Raw genomic sequence first — 21,474 nt, forward strand, 5'->3', positions numbered from 1 at the left:
GGAGTCCCGTTGCAATAATCTCTCCTCCTGATATGTAGCAGAATGAAGGGACGGGTCGCTTTTACAGGGAGAGCGCGGGCTAGCGAGCGAGCGAGCGACCAGTGTAAGTAACCACGCGTTCCCAATTTCTCCATTTATGACCATTGAGCGCGAATCTAATCTGCGATTAGATGAAATTTGGGAGGGAGGGGGGGGGGGGGGGGGGGGGGGGGTGGGGATCCCAAAACGACAAAATCAATCCATGCAGCAGCAGACGAATAGAATCCAAATAAATACATTATACTTTTTTTTTTAAAAGAAGACACCTCCGTCGAAGCTGAGACCAATTGAAGTTTTTGTCCAGAACCTTTTCCAGTTAAAACTCAACAATCTCCGTGCACGAGTCTAGAATCGTGTTGAATAATGTAACTCCGCATGCAAAGAGTTCTTAGCAGTTAACAGGGTTTATGAACGAATGTCCATTGCTTGTCAGCAAAGTCTTATTTCCGAGGCTGTTCGTCGAGAGGATAGTCTGCGGTTGACGGGCGAGATCCCGCGGCGTTGTCGTGTAGTTTCCTGACGTGTTTTTTCAGGTCAAAGTTCCGACAGAAACCTTTGCCGCAGGTAGAACAGGTGAAGGGTTTCTTGTCGTTGTGAGTGTGCATGTGGAAGGTCAGATTATAGATCTGGTGGAAAGCCTTATTGCAGATGCTACATTTGAACTGCTTCTCCCCGCTGTGGGTCAGCTTGTGGTTCTTGTAGTTACCTGGAAACAATATGTGACACTGATTTATAAATTAAGAGAGTCCAAGGTTTTATTTTAAAAAATATATATATATATATTTTGGTTATCAAATATTGCTTCTACTCTGGGCTAAGCAAAGCTTGAGTAATATTACTGAATACATCCGTAGGTTTATCGAAATTCTCACAACTTCTGCAAAAATACAATGGCAGGAGTCTTCGTGTAATTGGGGATGAAATTTTAGGTTAGATATACAGTAGCGAAAACAGGCACCGAATCCGCGCCGACCAGCGACCAGCCAGTTCACGAGCACTATCCTGCACGCTAGGCACAATTTACAGATGTTTTTTAAACCGTAGCCAAATATGCGCGTCTTTGGGATTTGGTAGGAAACCGGAGCACCTGGTGGAAACCGGAGCACCCGGTGGAAACCGACGCGGTCACGGGGAGAACATACAAAAACCGCGCATAGACAAGCGCCCGGAGTCAGGATCGAACTCGGGTCTCTGGCGCTGTAAGGCAGCAACTCTACCGCTGCACCAACGAGCCGCCCAAATGTCCAATCGTATCGGGTTAATGGTTTAATTTGGTCAATGGTTGAATGGTCCTAGGTACCTCGGTACAATTACATTTATTTTCATTTTGCGTACAGTTCAGTAAAAATCCTACTATACAAAAGCACGATCGTACTTAAGTACCTGAGTGTAGAACTAGTATTAAGACTGGGAATTCAAGCCTGTTACAATTCATTGCGCTGTTCCTGTTCGGCTCACTGCTTCGGTTGCCTAGTTTTTAGTTTCTTCCCGGAGAAGACGCATTGATATTTTTCCACCCGTCTTACCTTTTTGGTGAAATCCTTTTCCGCAGAACTCGCAGACAAAGGGCTTATAGCCGGCGTGGATTCTGGTGTGTGTGTTGAGCGTGGAACTCCTGTTGAACGCTTTACCGCACTGGTTACACTTGTGCGGTTTCTCCTGTCGGGTGATGGAAATGCCACGTTAATAAACATAATGCCACACAGGGAACATTACCACGGTCCGATTTTCAGACGTCGGAGAGCGTTAAACCACTGTTCTCCTCTCAAATTGACCCATGTCAATGTTGGCCTAAGATGGACACCCAAACTGGAGCGACTAAGCGGTACAGCCTACATCTCTGGAGAAAGGGAATAAATAGGTGGCATTTCGGGTCTTCCTTCAGACTGATAGTCAGGGGAGACGAGAGATATAAGCGGTGACACAGAGAGATATGGAACAAATCAACCTAAAATTGGGCAGATGCCTGCTTCAAAAATTAGACCCCGTTAAAACGGATATAAAACACGCGGTCAGATCCCCCATAAATGGCTCTGTTTGGTGTAAGCTTTCTGGCAAAATTCTCCATCCAGAGAAGTCATTCTGCTCCGAATCGCTTCAACGTACCACTGCCGCCGTTTTGAAAGCAGCCGCGAGAGGCTGCAGATAGACACAAAAAGCTGGACAGGTCTATCTTCGGTTTAAAGCAGCATCAGCCGTTCCTTCTTACACACGAGAGGCCGAGTTGGACATGGTGGCAAGGTATCTCTGCGCCGTTCTATTCTCACGCTATGTTATTTTTTATTATCACCGCGCTGTTCCCATTTCCACCCACTGCAATGTCATCTAAAAACCCTTAAATCGTTAGTAATACTACAACTAATTGACGGTCCCATCACTCCCGAGACGTGCAGGTTTGTAGGTTAATTGGGTTGGTGTAAATATAAAAACATTGTCCCTAATATGTGTAGGATAGTGTTGATGTGCGGGGGATCGCTGGGCGGTGCGGACTCGGTGGGCCGAATGGTCTGTCTCTCTAGACTAAACTAAATTCGGACCTTGCAGATTTGAGCAGGTCACAATAGACAATAGGTGCAGGAGAAGGCCATTCGGCCCTTCGAGCCAGCACCGCCATTCAATGTGATCATGGCTGATCATTCTAAATCAGTACACCGTTCCTGCCTTCTCCCCATACCCCCTGACTCCGCTATCCTTAAGAGCTCTATCCAGCTCTCGTTTGAATGCATTCAGAGAATTGGCCTCCACTGCCTTCTGAGGCAGAGAATTCCACTTTTACATCGCTGCCGCAAAGCACCGAATGTTTGGGAGTGTTCCTTTGGTGTTGCCAGTCCTAACTGTAGGCCACAAGGCAAGGGGTTAGCTTGAGCGTGGAGAGGCACTCGTGTGTTTTACGGCCGGGCCAGCACACTGGTGACTTTGCGTAGGCGTTGAAACGGAGGCGGCGGACCAGCCTACCTGGGTGTGAATGATCTTGTGGCGACACAGGGTGCTGGCTTGGCGAAAACCTTTGCCACAGACTTTGCAAACGAACGGCCTGGCTCCCGTGTGGACCGGCATGTGACGGGTTAAATTATAATGTGCGTTGAAAACCTAAAGGAAAAACACACACAAACACACACACACACACACACACACACAAGGCAAAAGATTTAGAATCGGTGTAACGATGGCTTTTGAAAGCTGGTCTAATGAGTTGGAGTAACTCAGCAGGATCTCTGAGAGTTCAGAAGATCTGTGACAGGTGATGTTTCAGGTCTGGAGCCTGGACTCCAATTACTCCAGCACTTTGTGTCTTTTTTTTCCTGTCGTAAACCAGCATCTGCGATTCCTCGCTCCGTTCAAGAGGGAGGAAGGGAGTGGGGGAAGGAACAAGGAAGGGCCCGAAAGGCGGGAGTCAATCGCTTACCTTTCCACAAACCTCGCAGGTGAAGACTTTGGGCCGGCTGTTCGGGGGGCTGCTGCTGAGTTTGGAAGAGTGCTGGAGGCTCAGTTTTTCCGACAGAAAGTGCGCGTTCTCCTTCACGCAGTGCTGGAGCTGGGAGGGCGAGAGGTCTTTGAAAGCCGTGGGGTACCTGTCGGCAGAGGGCAGCCCCAGTTTGTTCTTGTCGGCGAGGACGCCGAGGGGGGAGCCGAGCAGGTAGGACGCCATAGGGTGCACGTTGAAAACGGCGGCGGCGGCGGCGGCGGTGGGTGGCGGGCACGGCCCGTCGATGTAGTTCAGGTAGCACAGAGCTCCCATGGCGTGGAAGGACGACTGGTTGACCACCCGTGGACGGATGAGCCGGTAGTGGTCCAGGGGCGGCGAGAGGGTGGCCATCTCCGCTTTGGAGGGCAGGCCGCAGTTGACCAGGTGACCGCAGTCGTAGGAAGAGGTCTCCAGGTGGTTTTTGCGGTGCTCGGCAAGGCCGCCCTTCGCGCTGCTGTCGTAAGCCAAGGACAAGAGTGGGATCATGCAGGGCACCGTAGAGTTGAGGTGGAACACGTGCTTGGGCTCGCCTTTGGCCACCGCTCCATGCAGCAGGTTTGGGTAAGGGACGTACTTTGGCTCTGGAGTCCGGGCCATAATTCGCTCAATGGAGAAAGCCAATGGTTTGGACGTGTTGACCATCGCGTCGCTGGTATGCAGGCTCTCTCTCGCAGTAGAAGTGGCCGCCAGTATCTTCTCAGCTGCTCGGTAGCGGTGGGAATAAGTGTTGTCCATGTTGGTTTGTGCTGTCGGGCAGCTGTGCGCTCTTTTCACGCTGAGCGGACGTTCCTCCTTTCCCCCAGTGATGGATGTGGACGGGATCGAAGACACTGGCATTCGGCAAGTTTATCACACGTCCTGTCACCACCATTCCTCTACCAGTCCTGCCCCATTGAAATGTGCGGCGCCAAAAACCTTCCAGAGATCTTATCCATGGTCCTTCCTGGAGATGAGGAGATTTTTTAATACATGTATATATATATTTTTTTTTAAGTCATCAATTCACTGGCTGTACACGGCGATGAAGTTTTTATTTGTGTTTTGTCAGTGGGCTGGCGTTCGGATTTTGGTCGTCACTGGAAATCCGACTCTCGCCCGCCCACCCAGGGGAGAAGGCAGAACCTTATTCGCCGTCTCTTCCTTTCCGCCCAGTGGTTGGCGTCGAATCAGTGGGAGCGCTGAGCGTTTGACTGACGCCGGCGCCGAACATTGGAACAAGGTTCAACAGCAGTCACGGTATCAGGGGGTCTCAGCAGAAGGTCGCCTTCACGCCTCGCTACCGGCACATTAGACACACACACACACACACACACACACACACACAAATAATAAAAGCTGGAGTAACTCAGCGGGTCAGCACTTCAGCATCTCTGGAGTTACTCCAGCTTTTTTTTTTGCGTCTATCTTCGGTGTAAACTGCAGTTCCTTCCTGCACACACCTCGCTCCCGGCTCCAGGAGCATCCAAATCTCACAATCGCCTCCCCGGGAGGCCAAATTGTTATTATTTTTTAAATCCCGGCCACTTCCGACATGAACAGACAGCGGGCGATCGTTGCATTTCACTGCATCCCTACGTTTTCGAGAAACCAGGTTGACACACACTTGTTGACAATAAAAAAAATGTATAAGAAAATAACTGCAGATGCTGGTACAAATCGAAGGTGTTTATTCACAAAATGCTGGAGTAACTCAGCGGGTCAGGCAGCATCTCAGGAGAGAAGGAATGGGCGACGTTTCGGGTCGAGACCCTTCTTCAGACTGAAGAATTAAAAAATGTAACCGCGCAGTTTTCTGAAATCCCAGTATCGGGCATATTCTACACTTAAGAACAATTCCTGGGCACAGATTACGAGTTATAAACAACATGTGTGTTTCCAAATGTGGAAATAGCAATTTTTACAATTGTAAATAGTTTTAGAATCAGCCCGATTACCCACCCGCTTACAAACTGCAAGTCTGAAGAGCCAGTTCCTTTTTACCAGAGATGCTGCCTGACCCGCTGAGTTACTCCAGCATTTTTGTGGTTGTAAAACAGCATCTGCAGTTCATAGAAACATAGAAAATAGGTGCAGGAGGAGGCCATTTGACCCTTCGAGCCAGCACCGCCATTCATTGTGATCGTTGCTGATCATCCACAATCAGTAACCCGTGCCGGCCTTCTCCCCATATCCCTTGATTCCTTCCTACTACTAAAATGCTGCTCGACTAATACGTCCTGAAATCACGAAAGACATGATATAAATGCAATACTATTTTTAAAATGCAGAAATTATGAGAAACGTAGGATTGGGGAAAAAACGGTTAGAATTGGGCAAAATGGCAAACAGTTGCAAATGGCCTGATTCCTTTATCATCGTTCCTTTTTTTTTTGTATATCTTTCATTCATTTGTTCAATATCTCTCAACACCATCGCGTTTTCCCTTTCGTCTCCCTTTCTGCTCACTCTAGTCTGAAGAAGGGTCTCGACCCGAAACGTCACCCATTCCCTCCTCTCCAGAGATGCTGCCCTGGTTACTCCAGCGTTTTTGTGTCCATCTTCGGTTTAAACCAGTTCCTTCCTGAACATAGGTTCAGACGGACAAGGTATTGCGAGTAAATGACTGGGGGCGCCTTGCTTTCAAATCCTATGTTCTAGGATAGGGGTTTGTGCTCATTGTACTGTTCAATAACACGGTATTCGTTAACGAAGAGCGAATTCATTATCGGAAACATCAATTTGCACAAAGCTACAACACACCCTCGGCAAGTCATTATGCGCTGTACACTTTTTTTTTTCAAGTGCTTTTATGTAAACAATGCGTTTTTAATTGGCAGCGTGATATAATCTATTTTATCGTTTGCTGACAGTTCCAATATAGTGTTATAAATAGACCTTCATTTATGCAAATACCCTTTCAGTTCAGAGGAGAGAGAGAAAAGGTATTGAACCCGAAAGAAAGCTTCCAGCTGTAAATTCGAAGGGGGAAAAAAACACTTCACGCTGGCAAGGCACAGCGCCCTGCAAAGTGAGAGAAAGAGGACTATAGATTAAAGGTACCAGTGGAGATTCTGTGATAGAGGCCGGGGTGAGATTTTAAGTAGACCTGGAGCGGTATTGCCGAGAGCGGCGCGCTAAACTCCAGAGATGCTGAGTTACTCCAGCATTCTGTGTCCATCTTCGCGGTAAACCTCAGCCTGCCTTTTCCCTTCGAAACTCTCATTTCCAGGCGACACGTAGGCGGTGGTCGATAATGTCAACAGTTGGCCTGTTAGATCTCCGGGTTGTTCTGGGGGACTCTGTAATTCCAGCGGAGACGTGTCCACTTCAAACTATTGACGTGAACATTTGCCTGCATCCTTATTTGACTTTCTCTTGCATGCCCTTGTTCCAGGTTCTGCAATTCTACCAACCCGCACGAAGACAGTTCTGGATGGCGATGTTTGTATCAAATTATGTCGTTAGGGAGCGGAGTAGCGATGGGTGTCAAAAATAGAGAATGTGGTTAGAATTGGACGATTTCTGATAGAGTTATTAATTAAACCAGAACTTTTTTATAAAAGGGCCTTAAATTTGTGCTGCGTTCCTGGCGCCTATCTTGGATAGGTTTGTGACCTACAACGCATGCAGGTAAATACTGGTGCATGCGATCAGCAATAAGCAATTATATTTTAGAAGCGTAGGAGGAACTGCAGATGCAGTTTTACACCGAAGATATAAACACAATGCTGGAGTAACTCAGTGAGACAGGCAGCATCTATGGATAGAAGGAATGGGTGACGTTTCGGGCCGAGACCCTTCCTCGGACTAATTATGTTTTAAATGTTCTTGGGTATTTAATTTGACAGCGTTTACGCCCTGGAAGCCGTGCTTCACCGCTGACAAGAGAGACAAAGCAATGCAAACTGGGAGATGGACACGAGGGTCAGGTAGCTGGGGTACTCCAGTACTTTGTGTCTATCTTCCATATAGACCAGCAACTGCAGTTCCCCCCCCCCCCCCCCCCCCCGACTCACATTGCAAACTAGAATTTAGCTTTAAGAAAATCACTGCAGATGCTGGTACAAATCGAGGATATTTATTCACAAAATGCTGGAGTAACTCAGCAGGTCAGGCAGCATCTCAGGAGAGAAGGAAAGGGTGACGTTTCGGGTCGAGACCCTTCTTCAGAATGATTCAGTCTGAAGAAGGGTCTCGACCCGAAACGTCACCCATTCCTTCTCTCCTGAGATGCTGCCTGACCTGTTGAGTTACTCCAGCATTTTGAGAATTTAGCTTAGGTGCCACACGGTTTTATATTCCCAAATCGTTTCTGCTTATATCACTGTTGACGTTTGTTTGCGCGATCGATATCATATCATGTTTACTTTTTGTATAAAATACATAATCATATGAATCAGGGGCATGAGTGAACCACTCTAGCCCTTGAATCTGCTCCCACGTATCATAAGATCGCCGCTCAACTTCACATTCCCATGGTAATCCATCATCCTCTTGCTAATCAGGAATCTGTGTTCCTCTACCTCAACAGATTCTTACACTCCGCTTGCTTCCTCTTTAGACTTTAGCGATGCAGCGCAGAAACAAGCCCTTCAGCCCAACGAGACCGCGCCGACCAGCAATACACTAGCTCTATCCCACACACGAGGGACAATTTACAATTTTACTGGAGCCAATTGAACGACAAACCTGCACGTCTTTAGAGTGTTGCTCTTCCTTGCCACAGATGCTGCTGGACTGGCTGAGTTCTTCCAGCATTTTCTGTTTTGCTTTCAGCCCCAAATCCTCCAGCAACGGTTTCATCAACACCCTGTAAGAAGCATAACCTCCCAACGTTTGCGTTCCATACGGCTAGCATTAAAGAACAGCATCCTGTTAGCGTCCCTAACTAGTTTAGTTTAGTTCATCAGTTCATAAGTTCTAGGAGCATTATAAGGCCATTCGGCCCATCAAGTCTACACCGCCATTCTACCATGGCTGATCTATCTTTCTCTTTCAACCCCATTCTCCTGCCTTTTCCCCATTACTCCTGACATCCGTACTAATCAAGTCTATCAACCTCCGCCTTAAAAAAAATCCATTGGCATGGCCTCCACAGCCGTCAGTGGCAATGAGTTTCACAGATCCACCACCCTCTGACTAAAGAAATTCATTCTCATCTCTTTTCTAAAGGAACGTCATTTTATTCTGAGTCTATGGCCTCTGGTCCCAGACTCTCCCACTAGTTGAAACATCGTTTAGTTGAGTTTGGTTTGGTTTAGAGAAGCAGCATAAAACATATCCTTCGGTCCACCGTGTCCACGTTGACTATTTGACACCAGTTCACACTAGTTCTATCTTATCCCACGACTTTAAGGATATAGGCCAGAGGCCTTTTGCAAATAATTGATTAGGACCCAAAGTTCTCAGAATTTTGATATGTTGTTTAAAGGAAAAAAAATTGCTAAATTGGGCAACTTTACATTTCCCCACATTCTAGTTCATTTCTCAACTCTTTGCCCGCTCACCTAATCTGTTCCCCGACACAGTCTCCTTATGTCTCTTCACAGCTTACTGTTTTATCTATAACTCATTAAGCGAATTGAACAGTCCTACCTTCCAAATCATCGATATCAATTCCAAGATGTCGGTGTCCCATCATCGAATCCTACGGCGTGCAGATCATTACATTGACAACAGGAAAACGACCCATTAGCTTAGAGCCTCCTGTCTGTTTACTGGTAGCCAGCCAATCTTCAATCCCGTGCCAAAATGTTTCTTCCGACAGTACCCGTGCTCATTCTCCACAATAATGTGCCAGAGAGAAACGAGAAATTGGGTAGAATCCTCAAGGCATATTTAACCCCACCTGTTAATATTTTATTTGATTCGAGATTTTGTGTTCCCTCCGGAAACTTTTTGAATATTGTCCTTCAATAAACGTTCTACTTGGGAAAAGCAATGCATGAGTGCAGATTGGGAAGAGTGTAGACTTCACACTTACCGATTCACCCATCGAGTTCATAAGGTCATAAGGGATCATATCATATCATATATATACAGCCGGAAACAGGCCTTTTCGGCCCACCAAGTCCGTGCCGCCCAGTGATCCCCGTACATTAACACTATCCTACACCCACTAGGGACAATTTTTACATTTACCCAGCCAATTAACCTACATACCTGTACGTCTTTGGAGTGTGGGAGGAAACCGAAGATCTCGGAGAAAACCCACGCAGGTCACGGGGAGAACGTACAAACTCCTTACAGTGCAGTACCCGTAGTCAGGATCGAACCTGAGTCCCCGGCGCTGCATTCGCTGTAAAGCAGCAACTCTACCGCTGCGCTACCGTGCCGAATTAGGCCATTCTGCCCAACAGGTCTACGCCGCCATTCAATCGTGGCTGTGCAGGAAGGAACTGCAAATGCTGGTTTAAACCGAGGATAGACACAAAAAGCTGGAGTAACTCAGCGGGGCAGACAGCATCTCTGGAGAGAAGGACTGGGTGACGTCTCGGGTCGAGACCCTTCTTCAGACTAGTTAGGGATGAGGGATAAGAGAGATAGAGACGATTCCATCATGGCTGATCTAGCTCTCCCTTCTAACCCCATTCTCATGCCTTCTCCCCAGAACCCCTGACACCCGTTATACCCTTCAAGGTGAAGTTTACTTCTTGGTGTGATGGCAAGCAATTGTAGGTTAATTGGCTGGGTAAATGTAAAAATTGTCCCTAGTGGGTGTAGGATAGTGTTAATGTACGGGGATCGCTGGGCGGCACGGACTTGGAGGGCCGAAAAGGCCTGTTTCCGGCTGTATATATATGATATGATATGATATGATATGTACGGCCAAGAGCGATGTTGCCAGAGCAACGATCGTTGGTATAATGCGGATGAAACGTCTCCTGCCTTCACTTTCATAGGTTTAAGTTTATTATTGTCAAGTGTACCGAGATACATTGAAAAGCTTTGTATTGCCCGCTATCCAAACAGATCAGACAGTGCGTGTAAGAATGAACTGCAGATGGTGGTTTACAGCGAAGATAGACACAAAATGCCGCAGTAACTCAGCGGGGCAGGCAGCATCTCTGGAGAAAAGGCCCCTCATCAGACTCTATCAGGTTGTGATGCAGGATCTCGATCCGAAACGTTACCTATTCCTTTTCTCCAGACACGCTGCCTGGCCCGCTGTTACTCCAGCATTATGTGTCCAGATCAGATAACACCATACACAACTACAATCAAGTCAAACACTCGCACAATAGATTGCAGAATATAGCTCTCAGCATTGCAGAGCGTCAGTTCCATTGACAAAGTCCAATGTCCACAATGGGGTCGAGATGAACAGGATAGTCACTCGCCTATGGAAGGGCCGTTCAGATGCCGGATAACAGAGGGGAAGACGCTGTCCCTATGTCCAGAGGCGAGCGCTTTCACGCTTCTGTACCTCTGCCGGACGCGAGCGGAACCTGCCGGGACAATTAGATAGCCGGTGGTTACAGCATCAACAAATCCCGTCTGACATTTATTGGGATGGATATATTCCTTCACTATATTCCTCTGTGTCGGGCGGGTTCAGATATCGCAGCGCGGATCACACACACGAGGGGAACGCGTGAGACGATTCTTCACAGCGTAGCAACACTCGAATTGCTCATTGGTTGGAAACCGTCGAAATCAGCATCTTAGAAGTAAATTGGACTCACGGACGACTTTAAATATAAAATAAAATCAGTATAAATGCTGTTCTTCGACCAGAAACGTCCTATCCCTGTGAATGCGGACTGACCTGCTGAATATTTCCAACACTTTCTGTTTTTAGTTTAGATTTCCCGCATCTGCATACAGTGAATAGACACAAAATGCTGGAACAACTCAGCGGGACAAGCAGCATCTCTGGAGAAAAGGAATCGGTGACCATTCCAGCCTGAAGAAGGGTCTCGACTCTCGACCCGAAACGTCACCCATTCCTTCTCTCCAGAGATGCTGCCTGCCCGGCTGAGTTACTCCAGCATGTTGGGCCTATCTTCGGTTTAAACCAGCATCTGCAGTTCCTTCCTATATATTTCGTCTGCAATACAGTATTCCTTTTATTTTTCGTTGAAAACCTCATTGACTTCCGTTTGATTATTCAAAATTAGTGATAGTTGTATCAAGTTCCTAGCCCGACCCATGTGTACATTCTAAAATTTGAACTTAAAACTTGTTTCCAACGAAGGCGGTCCAAACAAAAAAATGACTTAGATTTGTCAGTCCGGGCTCATTGCAAAGTAACGGTGTTTCAAAAGAAGTTATTTTGGTTCCTTTTGGCTCGACCTTCAGTAACTAAAGGCGCTACACTAACGCGAAACGTTCATATTCTGTGTTGGTGAAACTAGTACACGTTTCACAGTCGTTTGCTATTTTAAACATTCCCGGGAATATACACCAATGCAAATATGCAGGTGATCAATAAACTCAATTTATGTGACGTAGAGACAAAGAACCGCAGATGCTGGATTATACCAAAGATAGACACAAAGTGCTGGAGTAACTCAGCGGGTCAGGCAGCATCTCCGGAGGACATGACCCTTGTCAGACCCGCTGAAAAAGGGGTCCCGACCCCAAACCTCAACTATTCCTTTTCTCTAGAGATGTTGCCTGACCCGCTGAGTTACGCCAGCACTTTGCGTCCATCTACATTGTTGTGCTGACTGGATCAAAATTAGACCTTAAAAATTGCTCCCCCCTTTCAAAGTAGAAACACCAAGCTCTAATAGAATTGATGACACAAAATGCTAGAGTAACTCAACAGGTCAGGCAGCATCTCTGGGGAACATGGAAAGGTCACGCTTCGAGTCGGGACCCTTCTTCAGACAGAGATGTTGCCTGACCCGTCGAGTTATTTCAGCACCTTGTGTCTTTCTGATGTAAACCAGCATCTGCGGTTCATAAGTGGTAGCAGCAAAATTAGGCTATTCGGCCCATCAAGTCTATTCCGCCATCCAATCATGGCCGATATAGCACTCCCTCTCAACCGCATTCTCCTGCCTTCTCCCCAAAGCCCTTGACACCCGTACTAATCAAGAATTTATCTATCTTTGCCTTAAAAATATCCATTAACTTCTTGACAAGTTGCTTGTTTCTCTGATACAGTATATATTTATTTGACAAATGCATGAGAATAGGTTTCAGATTTTAAGACATTTCTTTTAAGACATTTGATTAAATTGACATGCAAAACTGTTTCAGTCAGAGAGTTGTGAATCTGTGGAATTCCCTGCCTCAGAAGGCAGTGGATGCCAATTCTCTGAATGCATTCAAGAGAGAGCTAGATAGAGCTCTTAAGGATAGCGGAGTCAGGGGGTATGGGGAGAAGGCAGGAACGGGGTACTGATTGAGAATGATCAGCCATGGTCACATTGAATGGCGGTGCTGGCTCGAAGGGCGAATCGCCTCCTCCTGCACCTATTGTCTATTGTCTATTGAAAGAATGCTTAGGGAGTCAAATGGCACGGCATGGAAACGGGCTCCTCGGAATCTGTAAGGAAAAGAAACAGTGTGCTGGAGGAACTCAGCGAGTCAGGCAGCATCTGTGGAGGGGAGTGGACATTTCAAAGGACAGATCCCAGAGCGCCAAGGGGCGTGAGTTCCAAATCAAAGATGGACACAAATGTCCTGGAGTATCTCAGCGGGCCAGTGCGACGTCTCTCGAGATAATGGACGGGTGGTGGTTGTTTCGGCTCGAGCCCCTTCTTCAGACCGAGAGCCAGGGAAACTAGGAAGTGTGGAAAGGTGAGGATTTAGAAGGATGAGAGGGGATCTTGTCGAAACGTATAAGATTATTAAGGGGTTGGACACGTTAGAGGCAGGAAACATGGTATAGGGCGGCATAGGGCGGCACGGTAGCGCAGCGGTAGAGTTGCTGCTTTACAGCGAATGCAGCGCCGGAGACTCAGGTTCGATCCTGACTACGGGTGCTGCACTGTAAGGAGTTTGTACGTTCTCCCCGTGACCTGCGTGGGTTTACTCCGAGATCTTCGGTTTCCTACCACACTCCAAAGACGTACAGGTATGTAGGTTAATTGGCTGGGTAAATGTAAAAAAAAATTGTCCCCAGTGGGTGTAGGATAGTGTTAATGTACGGGGATCACTGGGCGGCACGGACTTGGAGGGCCGAAAAGGCCTGTTTCCGGCTGTATATATGATATGATATGATATGTTCCCAATGTTGGGGGAGTCCGGAACCAGGGGCCACAGTTTAAGAATAAGGGGTAGGTCATTCAGAACGGAGACGAGGAAGAACCTTTTCAGTCAGAAAGTTGTGAATCTGTGGAATTCTCTGCCTCAGAAGGCAGTGGAGGCCAATTATCTGAATGCATTCAAGAGAGAGCTAGCTTGAAGATAGCGGAGTCAGGGGGGTATGGGGAGAAGGCAGGAACGGGGTACTGATTGAGAATGATCAGCCATGATCACATTGAATGGCGGTGCTGGCTCGAAGGGCCGAATGGCCTCCTCCTGCACCTATTGTCTATTGTCTATTGACCAGCGATCCCCGCACACTAACACTATCCTACACACACTAGGGATCATTTTTACATTTACCAAGCCAATTTACCTACATACCTGGCTAGAGAGATATGGGCCAAATGCGAGCAGGTGTACTCCAAAGACGTACAGGTATGTAGGTTAATTGGCTGGGCAAATGTTTAAAAAAATGTCCCTGGTGGGTGTAGGATAGTGTTAGTGTGCGGGGATCGCTGGGCGGCGCGGACCCGTGGGCCGAAGGGCCTGTTTCTGCGCTGTATCTCTAAATCTAAAAAAAAAATCTAAAAAAAAGTGGGACTAGCGTAGATGGGAGAATCATTGCCACGGAAGGCTGTGGAGGCCGAGTCAATGGATATTTTAAGGCAGAGATAGATAGATTCTTGATAGGCACGGGTGTCAGTGGTTATGGGGAGAAGGCAGGAGAATGGGGGTTAGGAGGGAGAGATAAATCAGCCATGATTGAATGGCGGAGTAGACTTGATGGGCCGAATGGCCTAATTCTGCTCCTACCGCGTATCATATCATCATATCATATATATACAGCCGGAAACAGGCCTTTTCGGCCCACCAAGTCCGTGCCGCCCAGCGATCCCCGTACATTAACACTATCCTACACCCACTAGGGACAATTTTTACATTTACCCAGCCAATTAACCTACATACATATGAACATGAAACCTTGGTCGCAGTGGACAGGTTGGGCCAAAGAACCTCTGTTCGAGGTGTGTGATTCTATGGCTCTTCCAGGACATCTCAGACATTCTAGAATTTAAAGTCTTATCTTGGGAGCACATGTGGTGGAGACGGAGAAATTGAGAGTAAGGGATGGGTGCAAGAGGCAGGTGGGAAGCGGGGTGGTCAAGGTAACCGTGGGTGTCATAGATGTCACACAAAGGGTGGTGGGTGTGTGGAACGAGCTGCAAGATGAGGTAGTTGAAGCAGGGCCGATCCCAACGTTTGGATAGGACAGGTTTGGAGCGATATGGGCCAAATGCGGGCAGGTGGGACTAGTGTAGCTGGGACATGTTGGCCGGTGCGGGCAAGTTGGGCACATGGAACTGTTTCCACGCTGCATCACTCTATGGCTCTATGACTATGGCAATACATAGTCTGTCCCCAGTGATGGAGAAAGGGAGATTGAGAAAGGGGAGAAACCACCAGAGAAAGTCCAAGTGAAGTTGAGGGCAGGGTGAAAGTTAGTAGTAAAGCTGAGGAAAACTGCATGTGTGCAAGAGGCAGCCTTGGTGGGAAAAGGGTGAGGGAATGGTGGCTGGTGCATTCAGAACAAGGAATGTCCAACATAACCAACAAAATGTAAGTGTAGCTGGGGTGCATAATCTGGTTAACCAGGTTAATTCCCGGAATGGCGGGACTGATGAATGTTGAAAAACTGGAGCGACTAGGCTTGTATACACTGGAATTTAGAAGGATGAGAGGGGAACTTATTGAAACATATAAGATTATTAAGGGGATGGATGCGCTAGAGGCAGGACACATGTTCCCAATGTTGGGGGAGTCCCGAACCAGGGGCCACAGTTTAAGAATAAGGGGTAGGCCGTTTAGAACGGAGATGAGGAAAAACATTTTCACTCAAGGAGTTGTAAATCTGTGGAATTCTCTGCCTCAGAAGGCAGTGGATGCCAATTCTCTGAATGCATTCAGGAGAGCGCTAGATAGAGCTCTTAAGGATAGCGGAGTCAGGGGGTATGGGGGGAAGGCAGGAACGGGGTACTGATAGAGAAGATTGTGAATGATCAGCCATGATCACATTGAATGGCGGTGCTGGCTCGAAGGGCCGAATGGCCTACTCCTGCACCTATTGTCTATTGTCTATTGTCAATTGAATGCCCATGGCCACACGAAAAAAAATACACAAAGTAAATCAGCGGGCCATTCGTTTTCCACCAGCATCTGCAGCTCGTTGCTTCTACAACTGCCCCTAACGACACCTTTGACTTGAAGAAAGTGGGAGGAGTCAAAAGTTAAATTGTTGAGGGCGAGAACAAGTTCTGGCAGAGGAGAGTGTTTGTCGAGGGGAACTGGTTGGGTCTTTGTTCAAGGAAGGAATGAAGGAAGGAATGGAAATGGAGGTGTGGAGGGGCTAGACGTCCATGGGCAAGGTCAAGGCAACGTGACGGGGGTCTAGAAATTGGAAGTTTGTTGAAGTGAGCATGTGAGTCCCAAGGCGTATGGGGCAAGAGACACCATTAGAGATGAACTAATTATTTATTATTCACCCCCCCCCCCTCTCCCCTCCACACACACATGCAGATGGAACACGGAGAGAGTTCAGTTTGTCCTTACTAAACGTTATTCCCTTGTCATGTATCTACAGTATACATTGCTCATGGCTTGATTGTAATCATGTATTGTCTTTCTGATGCCTAGATAGCACGCAACAAAAGCTTTTCACTGTACCTCGGTGCACGTGACAATCAACTAAACTGAACTGAACTGGACACAAAATGATGGAGTAACTCAGCGGGACTGGCAGCACTTTCTTCCTCTTCCTCTTCCTCTTCCTCTTCCTCTTCCTCTTCCTCTTCCTCTTCCTCTTCCTCTTCCTCTTCCTCTTCCTCTTCCTCTTCCTCCTCCTCCTCCTCTTCCTCCTCCTCCTCCTCCTCCTCCTCTTCCTCCTCCTCCTCCTCTTCCTCTTCCTCTTCCTCTTCCTCTTCCTCTTCTTCTTCTTGGTTCTTGGTCCTCCAAAATATTCCAAATGGGATCTAAACTGGAGGTGGCGGAGTATGGAGTATGGATCTTCTCCGGAGATGCTTCTTTGACCCGAAGCGTCACCAATTCCTTCTCTCCAGAGATGCTGCCTGTCCCGCTGAGTTACTCCTAGCATTTTGTGTCTATCTTCAGCGTAAACCAGCATCTGCAGTTCCTTCCTACACATTGAACGGAACTGAACATTTCACACCACCATCAGCCTCTGAACTCCATCTATTACAATGTACACCTCACCCCCCAAACAACAAGCCTCACTCCAAGACTCATGGGCGTTTCATTATCGTGACAACGGAACCATTAAATTAAATCGTACGACATATCAGCAGAATAAAGTCGTTCGGCCCATCGAATCTGCTCCGCCATTCGGTCAGGGCTGATCTAATTCTAACGCAGCTGCATAACAGGCCTGCAAGAACAAGAACACGCAAATATTATACAATGAACAAATAAAAATCAACAGGTATAATCTGACCAACACTTCAGAACCGGCACATGTCCCACTCCCACACTGACCTTTCTGACCTGGGCCTCCTCCACTGTCAGAGGGAAGCCCAACGCAAATTGGAGGAACAGGCACCTCATATTTCGCTTGGGCAGCTGACACCCCAGCGGTATGGGTATTGATTTCTCTAACTTCGCCTAACACTTGCATCCCCTCTCTCTCCGCCCCTCCCCCACCCTAGTCGCCCTGCTGAGTTTCACTGCTTGTATCTTCTTCCCCACAGCCAACAATGGACCATTGTGGGCTCCGCCTCTCCTTGATCATCGTCGCTGGCTTCGATCTGTCTTCTCGCATACCTGCCGTCCATTTGTTCCATGCACCTCTTCACGTCTCTCGTTTCCCCTCTCAATCGGGAGAAGGGTCTTGACTGGAGACGTCGCCTCCAAAGACGCTGCCTGACCCGCTGAGTTACTCGGGCATTTTGTGCCGACCTTGGACTGAAAGCAAGCCAGCCCCGGCCTCCCGAGGGACTGCCTGAACAAACAGAGGGAACCCGCTCCAGGGACGACGAGTCGGCGACAGGACCGCTCGGAATCCCTGGAGAACAGGCTGGCGAGTTGCAACGCCGGAGAGAGAGAGAGAGGGGCGGGATATTTCGCCAGGTTTAGAGAGTGTGTGTGTATGTGTGTGCTCGATGAAAGGATCCTTTTGACCCGCCGGTCCGGATTCCCGACAAAGCGCAGCGAATGGGCAGCAGGTCGGAGAGTCCAGGTAGGTAATAACGTCTGAACTGCGTAGGAATGAACTGCAAATGCTGGTTTACAGTAACGATAGATAGACAGACACACACACACACACACAACGCTGGAGTAACTCAGCGGGGCGGGCAGCGTCTCTGGAGAGAAGGAATGGGCGACCTTTTCGGGTCGAGACCCTTCGGCAGAGTCCAGAGACGTCACCCATTCCTTCTCTCCAGAGATGCTGCCTGTCCCGCCGAGTTACTCCAGCATTTTGTCTCTTAACCTGAAGCGAGCATTAGCAGAGAGACAATGAAATGCCACTGTCGTTGACAGGAAAGGTCTTGTTATAGTTTGCATCTGTTCTTGCAAATTAAGTCGAGGAAGACAATAGACAATAGGTGCAGGAGGAGGCCATTCGGCCCTTCGAGCCAGCACCGCCATTCAATGTGATCATGGCTGATCATTCTCAATCAGTACCCCGTTCCTGCCTTCTCCCCATACCCCCTGACTCCGCTATCCTTAAGAGCTCTATCTAGCTCAATCAGTACTCCGTTCCTGCCTTCTCCCCATACCCCCTGACTCCGCTATCCTTAAGAGCTCTATCTAGCTCAATCAGTATCCCGTTCCTGCCTTCTCCCCATACCCCCTGACTCCGCTATCCTTAAGAGCTCTATCTATCTCTCTCTTGAATGCATTCAGAGAATTGGCCTCCACTGCCTTCTGAGGCAGCGAATTCCACAGATTTACAACTCTCCGTTTTTCCTCATCTCCGTTCTAAATGGCCTACCCCTTATTCTTAAACTGTGGCCCCTGGTTCTGGACTCCCCCAACATTGGGAACATGTTTCCTGCCTCCAACGTGTCCAACCTCTTAATAAGATGGTGTACTGGTGGAGTGGGTGTGAGTGAGCGTATGGGCAGTCTCTATAATTGCAAACATATGTCAGCTCTGTGGTCTGAAGAAGGGTCCCGACCCGAAACATCGCCTATCCTTTTTCCTCCAGAGATGCTGCCTGTCCCGCAGAGTCACTTTGTGTCCATCTTTGGTATAAATCAGCATCTGCAGTTCTTTGTTTCTACATTTCTGCTCTGTGGAGCTTCATTTGTGTTGGCGAGTGGCCAACACACGGTATGTGGGACCCGGCCCCCTAAACAATAACCATCAGTCCAGCCAGCTGCTTTAACTTTTAATGGCCATTAGCACGCATTTGAAATCCAATCACATTCCTCCTCCTCCTCTCTCCCCCCCCCCCCCCCCCACCCCCCCCCCCCACCCACCCACCCCCCCCCCAACCCCTCCCCCCCCCCCACCCCCCCCCCAACCCCTCCCCCCCCCCCCACCCACCCACCCCACCCACCCCAACCCCTCGTCCCACATTTACCTTCAAGCGTAGAATTCAGAACGAGGTTCCGAGACGTCACCTATTCCTTCTCTCCAGAGATGCTGCCTGTCCCGCTGAGTTACTCCAGAATTTGGTGTCTATCTTCGGTGTAAATCAGCATCTCCAGTTCCTTCCCGCGCGGGTCTCTCTTGCAGATGCTGGTTTTGAGCAGAAGGACACAAAGCGCCGGAGTAGCTCAGCGGGCCGGGCAGCATCTCTGGAGAACATGGATAGGTGACCTTTGGAGTTGCGACCTTTCTTCAGATTCTGAAGAGCGGTCCCGACCTGCAACGCCACCCAGTCATGTTCCCCAGAGATGCTGCCTGTCCCGCTGAGTTACCCCAGCGCTTTGTGTGCCTTTTACGTTCCCCAATATATTCAGTGTTAAAGTAAACATAATCTACCAAAGCGAGCAAAACCCAAGATGTGACTTTTATCCTTTAATACGACCCCCTCTTATTTATTTTTCTTCTGAACTCGCCGTTTTGCACGTTTGTCTCTTTTCATTGTTTACTTCGAAGTTGCTACATGCCGTGTAAATGCACACCGTACCTTTAAATATCTCTAGAATCCCTCTCCCCTGACTCTCAGTCTGAAGAAGGGTCTCGACCCGAAACGTCACCCATTCGTTCCTTCTCTCCGGAGATGCTGCCTGACCCGCTGAGTTACTCCAGCATTTTGTACCTAAATTCTACATTAGACCGAGAGGAATGTCGGAATCCGAACACCCATTAAGGATTTCCAACGATTTATCTCTGTGCATGAAGAAGACAGGTGCTGATGATGTTACAGCGAGCAGGCGCCTCTGCCTTGGAATAAAATATCCATTATAAAAGCAACAAGCATCAATAGACGTGCGCTGTGGGGGCACAAATATTGAACAGTGCTAGTACAACTTACACAATATCTGCATTACTATACACTTAAGGATACCGATCTCCCGAATAGACGTGGCCTGAGCTGCTGGAGCACCCAGTAAAGGTACCTCGAAACCTCTTTCTCTGTGGACTCCCACTGATGCACCCGTTCAATCAGTTACGGCGGTAAATGTTTTCTTGAAGAAAAATCACACTTGTTCAAGGTTTCTAATTCGCCGAGTCAAGGTTCCAGGAATTAACTGTTTCCTTTATCATCGTTACATTTTTTCCCCCCATTTTTTCCCCATTCATTTGCTCTCTATCTTTCTATATCACCGTCTACATCTCTCGTTTCCCTCTCCCCTGACTCTCAGTCTGAAGAAGGGTCTCGACACGAAACGGTCACCTATTCGGTTTTTTTTCCTCCAGAGTTGTTGCCTGTCCCGCTGAGTAACTCCAGCATTTTGTGTCCATCTTCGGTTGAAACCAGCATCTGCGGTTGCTTCCTGGTAGTGGATTGTGGTCGGTCGGTCCTGGCCCCCGGTGTTTCTGTGGCACTGGAGAGGACGGAGGGCAAAGCAGCGGCAGAATGAACAGATGGCCCTCGCTTTTATTTTTTAATTGCGGTCCTATTGAGTGGCGTGGGTGTGAAGCTTCATCACGTCGGGTTAATGTGAACAATATCAGTTTGATCTAAACAGCTGAAAAACGAGAGTGGGATGAGTCCCCTTCACAAGATACTAACTTAATTTTTTTGTTTAGTTTGGTTTAGTTTAGAGATACAGCGCGGATACAGGCCTTTCGGCCCACCGAGACCACACCGACCAAGTGATCCCCGCACATTAACACAAGCCTACACACACCAGGAACAATTTACATTTATAACCATATAACCATATAACAACTACAGCACGGAAACAGGCCCGTTCGGTCCTACCAGTCCACGCCGACCACTTTCTCTGACCTAATCTCATCTACCTGCTCTCAGACCATAACCCTCCAATCCCCTCCCATCCATATACCTATCCAATTTACTCTTAAATAATAAAATCGAGCCTGCCTCCACCACTTCCACCAGAAGCTCATTCCACACAGCCACCACCCTCTGAGTAAAGAAGTTACCCCTCATGTCACCCCTAAACTTTTGTCCCTTAATTCTGAAGTTATGTCCCCTTGTTGGAATCTTCCCCACTCTCAAAGGGAAAAGCCTGCCCACGTCAACTCTGTCCGTCCCTCTTAAAAATTTAAAAACCTCTATCAAGTCCCCCCTCAACCTTCTACGCTCCAAAGAATAAAGACCCAACCTGTTCAACCTCTCTCTGTAACTTAAGTGC

General features: G+C 48.0%; 1 protein-coding gene across 2 annotated transcripts; it reads right to left on the minus strand.

The window, feature by feature from the left end:
* Nucleotides 1–310: 310 nt before the first annotated feature.
* Nucleotides 311–8,265, minus strand: fezf1 (FEZ family zinc finger 1). Of its 2 annotated transcripts, XM_078416505.1 has the most exons (5): nucleotides 8,174–8,265; nucleotides 3,446–4,448; nucleotides 2,995–3,129; nucleotides 1,566–1,698; nucleotides 311–745 (listed from the first exon to the last, which is right to left on the minus strand). In XM_078416505.1, exons 2-5 carry the CDS (start codon nucleotides 4,340–4,342, stop codon nucleotides 480–482), a joined length of 1,431 nt encoding a protein of 476 aa, XP_078272631.1. In that variant the 5' UTR covers nucleotides 4,343–4,448; nucleotides 8,174–8,265; the 3' UTR covers nucleotides 311–479. The 2 variants fall into 2 exon arrangements, with proteins under 2 accessions (XP_078272631.1, XP_078272632.1); XM_078416506.1 differs by lacking the exon at nucleotides 8,174–8,265 and having other exon boundaries at nucleotides 3,446–4,532.
* Between the last annotated feature and the right edge of the window lie 13,209 nt (nucleotides 8,266–21,474).

This window comes from Rhinoraja longicauda, chromosome 20 (genome assembly GCF_053455715.1).
Source record: "Rhinoraja longicauda isolate Sanriku21f chromosome 20, sRhiLon1.1, whole genome shotgun sequence".
Lineage (NCBI taxonomy): Eukaryota > Metazoa > Chordata > Chondrichthyes > Rajiformes > Arhynchobatidae > Rhinoraja > Rhinoraja longicauda.

Excerpts from the sequence above, each read along its gene's own strand:
- fezf1 (XM_078416505.1), bottom strand. The coding sequence starts at position 4,342 with ATGCCAGTGTCTTCGATCCCGTCCACATCCATCACTGGGGGAAAGGAG. Across the intron at positions 1,699-2,994 it reads ACAAGATCATTCACACCCAG|GAGAAACCGCACAAGTGTAA; the intron begins GTAGGCTGGTCC and ends ATCACCCGACAG. Across the intron at positions 746-1,565 it reads AAAAGGATTTCACCAAAAAG|GTAACTACAAGAACCACAAG; the intron begins GTAAGACGGGTG and ends TATTGTTTCCAG.